Here is a 5139-nt window from a genome sequence, read left to right as displayed (position 1 = left end):
AGTTCCCCATTGAGTCACATTGAAGCTGGAAGTGACTTAGAAGCTCTCGTTATCTTATCCCTCTGTGTGGTGACTGCAGTCTGCAGCAGAGCGCAGTCCGCCGCCGGATTTACGATCAACATCGCTTTGTTTTTTATTTTTTGCGTTAAAACACCGGAGAGTTCATCATGCCTCGGTCATTCCTCGTGAAGAAGTATTATTCAAACAAGAAGCCTCACCACAGGGAGACTCACCTGGAGAGCCAGACCGGTAAGACTTCCCTAAATGTTTGTGTCTGACATGTGGAGGAAATCTCAGGCTGTAAAGTTAGACATGAGAACTTCACACACACACAACAAGTATGAAGCAGATTAGGATGATTTTAGTTTCCTGGCTGCAGGAAAGTGTTTCTGGGCAGGTGCAGTGAAAGCAGCCTGTAACCAAACACCAGCACATGCTTGAGCTTAATTAAATTATCTCCTCATCTAAGTGAAAAACACCCACCTGACTTTCATTTCCTCTTGTTGTGTTGTCAGCTTTTGTCCCTGAAAGTTTTCCCCGGGCTGAACTTCCAACGCAGAACAACAGCTCTGCCCTGACCTGCTATCCCAGCAGCCCCTTCTTCAGCAGCAGCAGCAGCAGCAGCAGCAGCAGCAGCATGGACCCACTGCCCGCACCTCTCTCCCCAGTCACCCCGGTCTCCCTGCCCCCATCACCACTGGGTCCTCTGGACCTCAGCAGCTCGCCCTGCGGCAGCTCGCCCTGCAGCAGCAGCAGCAGCAGCGGCAGCAGTAGTGGTGAGGATGAGGAGGACAGTGGGCGCAGTTCGGATCCCCCCAGCCCGGACGTCATGCAGCACCTCTACCACTGCCTCCAGTGCAGTAAGAGCTACACCAGCCTCTCTGCACTGTCCCACCACCAGCTCACCCACTGTGCCCCTCCCTCCCTGCCCGCCGAGGTGTCCGCACGCCCGGCCTTCCACTGCAAAAACTGCCCAAAGGAGTACACCAGCCTGGGGGCGCTGAAGATGCACATCCGCTCGCACACGCTGCCGTGCGTGTGCCCCACCTGTGGCAAGGCCTTCTCCAGACCGTGGCTGCTCCGAGGACACATCCGCACACACACAGGTACACACACAAACACACACAATCTGAAGCCATGTTAATGTAACAGCTGGTTGCACCTTGTGCTCATTGATATTCATTGACGTCACCTAGTGTGTGAGCAAATGTTATTGCTGAGTGAGACACAATCTAATCTCAAGCCTGGAAATGCATGAAAATGGGATCAATCTGCATGAAGTCGACTGTTCCGGCTCCTTTTGTTGCTTATCTGTCACATCGTTTGAAAGACAATGACCTGAGGACAGAGCTGTTGAAGAAGCTGAAGAAGTGTTTTCCTCAAAGCTCACTAATTTCTCTCTCTCTCTCCTTCCACACAGGTGAGCGTCCCTTCGCCTGCCAGCACTGTAACCGGGCCTTCGCCGACCGCTCCAACCTGCGCGCCCACCTGCAGACCCACTCCGAGGTGAAGAAGTACCAGTGCGGCTCCTGCTCGCGCACCTTCAGCCGCATGTCGCTGCTGCACAAACACAACGTCTCTCGATGCTGCTCCGCGTCGTAAAGGCACACAATTCCCCCCGGACTGCTGCTCTTTGGAGCTGCTTTGCTGACTCTGATCCCGCTGCCCCCCCCTCCCTCCCCTCACCGAGAGATTGATCAGCTCATTTCAAAAAGCCATGTTCTGTTGCTTTAAGTGCCCTTTTCTTAAAAATCGCTGTAAGTTTATCTCTTTTTAGGTCGTATGAGTTTATCTGCAGCACATTTTTGCTGCGTCAACTGTGTGTGTGTGTGTGTGTGTGTGTGTGTGTGTGTGTGTGTGTGTGTGTGTGTGTGTGTGTGTGTGTGTGTGTGTGTGTGTGTGTGTGTGTGTGTGTGTGTGTGTGTGTGTGTGTGTGTGTGTGTGTGTGTGTGTGTGTGTGTGTGTGTGTGTGTGTGTGTGATCCGAGGGCAGCTGGACATGCAGTTAATTCCCAGGAAACTCCATTGGTGCCGGCCGGTCCGGGACTCTGGCCATGTTGCAGCTGCTTGGGTGTGTTTGTGTGTCTGTCTGTCTGTGGTGTATGCGTGGATGTCATTCCTCACCATACTATACATACATGGTGTGTGTGTAAATGAGCAAGTGTGTGTTGAGACAGCTGTCTGAGTGTGGTGCAGTGTGGAGGCAGGGGCGCTGAGAGACGCGTTAGCTGTGACCTCAGCGACAGGTGACCCTCGCGCTCGCCCCCACAAACACTTTCCACGCACACACACACTCGTCATGTCATCACACATGAAAGGAGGACCCACTTACAGTTGATCCAAAACAAAACTTGCCTTCAACCATTATCGTTATTCATTTTTGGCCTTAAAGTTTTTATGGAATAATGTGCCTTTTTTTTAAAAAAAGGTTGTGTATTTTTCTGCCACGTGTAAATAAATGCTTTGGTTTTTTAAAAAAAAATACTGCAGTGGACTTACTGTTTGTGTGTGTGTGTGCTAATATGAATGTGTATTTCAACAGGCATTGTATTAACTCCATACTCTAAATGAGTTGATCATGACAGTTCCTGAATAGGATGGTAGAGCTGTGTGTGTGTGTGTGTGTGTGTGTGTGTGTGTGTGTGTGTGGGGGGAAGTGGGGACAGATTTGAGTGATGCTGAGTGATCAGAGGTACACCTGCACACACCTGCCCGGCTGTCAGCACCGGAGAGGGAGTCAAATTAAAGGGAGAGTTAATATTTTGGAGTTGCCAAAGAGAACACAATTCATCAACAAAAGGCTTGTCTAATAAAATCTATTCCCAAAATCCATGTTTTTTTGCTTTAACTTCTGCACACTCCGTGCATCGAACCCCAAAGAGAAAACCAGTGATGTGTTATTTTGTGACTTTCAGGGTTTGAAATCCTTGGTTCAGATCGGCCTCGGTGGCATAACCTTACCAAACAAGGCAGCACGAGACCATGAGCTTGTGTGTCCCCAAGCTAAAACCACAGATTTTCTCAGGAGCGTCTTGTACAAACCATAGTTTCTGGCAGATAAGACTATATTAAATATTCCATAGACATAAGGAGGGAAAATTTTCCCCCAGAAAATGTGAGGACGCGAACAGGAAGTGGCGTCGATTCTTGTCCTTGCATTTTTCTTGTTCTTGACATAATTGTTAAATAAATAAAAAGTTGAATAAATGGACACACCTTCGTTTTTTGTTTGTTTGTTAGGTTTTGGGATGAACTGTCCCTCTTTAGTGAGAGAAAAAAGATTTCCCAGCACTCTAGGAGCAGTCACAGAGCCGTTGTTCAGCCCTGAAGCAAATAAAACATAGGTAGAAGAAGCGTGTGCCCGGCTCTGAGTCTGTGTCTTAAACTGGTTTCCAGCAAATTTAAAGCCAAAAACAGTGGGGGGGGGATTGTAGCCGTCAAGCTCTGCTCAAAAAGCCCCTATGATATTAGCTGAGTGTGGGAATCCCACAGAATGGCGTCATGCTGTAGGATTAACCACAGATGGAGAGGCAGGATCTTTAGGCTCAAGACCAACACATTAGTGCAGAGTCTCGCTTTGGACGGAGCTGAAACAACCTCAGGACTGACACATGTGTCGCCATCTGCTCCCTCATGGTGAAACTCCGGTTACCTTGTGGGAACTTTTAGAGGAAGTCGGTGCTTATGAGCCCAGCTGAGGGTGATCATCCAGGGTGCACATATGGTTGCAATGTGTCTGCAGCGTGCACTGGCCTCCTGACCCACACACTGACGCCAGCAAGTCTTGGTGAGGTAACACCGTGTTTCCTCCAATGGCTCTTGGTGTTGAGAGGTGGATGTGTGTGTGTGTGTGTGTGTTTGAGGAGACAGTCAAAAAGCTTGGGATCAGATTGCATGACTTAGCTTGCCCAATGTAAACAGCACCTGAAAGGCTACACACATGTGCACACTCGCAGCCAGCCATTGAATGGATATCTGTAAATTCAAACAGAGGGGGGATTTTTCATTTGTCTGTAAACGTCTCTCCTCCGGGGCAGATATGACTGCAGAGGTGAGGCTGTTGTAGCTGCCGCTGTGTGAGCCACAGGGAGCTGAACTCCACCTGAACTGTTCCCGAAGTGCGGTGCCTTTAAATGGTGTCTGTGTACTTTACAATGTGTTTACACAACAGTAGATGCTCGTTGGTTCTGTGAAACAGGGGAAGCTCATTTCAGGCCCAGATATTTAGACAAATGCCCTGAGCTTCCCTGGAAGTGACGACCACAGCGTCGCTCAGCGCGGTGAAAGGGAGCTACTCTGTGCTGTCTCGTAGAGACCGAGGCTATCATAGTTAACACAAACTCAGGTAATGAAACATACTGAAATACTAAAGTTTAAATAAAAAAACATGAAAAACCAACTAAAACTAACTAAAATTGTAGTGAAAATGTGCTTAGTTTTCATGTCTGATGAAGGTTATTTATTATTATTTATGTAATTATGTTCATGTGCTTATTTGAACTGTATTATGCACATTTTGCACTACTTTTGTAGACTGTTGTATAACGTATACAACAGTCTACAACTAATAAAAACGAATTAATTGAGCAAACCTGCTCCAAAAAACGAATAAATACTAACTCATTTTAAAAACAAAGTGACACCGTATAACGTTGGTAGTGTTGAACTCAACAACACAGTAAACATGTGAAAACACCAGCACAAGCGGCTCAATGCATTAGCAAACTAAGCATCAATTCAATTCAATTGTATTTGTATAGTGCCGAATCACAACAATATCTAAGTAGTGTTTAACTGAAGTTACATGGTTTTATTTTGTAGTTGAAATGTACTCATTTAGTGCACATTTGTGTTTTAAGTTTTAAAAAACCAAAGCCATTAAACTGGTTCACTTGTTTACAGCAAATGCAATGCAACTATATTTATTTATGGTGTTACATATGTATCAGTAATAGTCAAGCACTGGCTACTCTGAGGTGGTGGTGGTGGTGGTGGGGGGCCCCAAATCAAATTCAGCTCAGGGCCCCGTAAAGGCTTGGGCTGGCCCTGGACACCATGTCACTTTAGTTGTGCAAAGTGAAGGGTCAGAGGGGTCAAAGATGAAGAAGAGAAGTCCAGTGACCCTGTATATATACTGTAT

General features: G+C 47.1%; 1 protein-coding gene across 1 annotated transcript; it reads left to right on the top strand.

Moving 5' to 3' along the window:
- Window positions 1-1868, top strand: snai1b (snail family zinc finger 1b). The gene is made up of 3 exons (XM_058643273.1): window positions 1-249; window positions 516-1106; window positions 1421-1868. The coding sequence occupies exons 1-3, from the start codon at window positions 168-170 to the stop codon at window positions 1600-1602; spliced, it is 855 nt and encodes a 284-aa protein (XP_058499256.1). The 5' UTR covers window positions 1-167; the 3' UTR covers window positions 1603-1868.
- Window positions 1869-5139: the final 3271 nt, after the last annotated feature.

Source organism: Solea solea, chromosome 11, assembly GCF_958295425.1.
Source record: "Solea solea chromosome 11, fSolSol10.1, whole genome shotgun sequence".
Lineage (NCBI taxonomy): Eukaryota > Metazoa > Chordata > Actinopteri > Pleuronectiformes > Soleidae > Solea > Solea solea.
The sequence above is the reverse complement of the archived record's forward strand: the minus strand, read 5'-3'. Positions and strand labels throughout refer to the sequence as shown.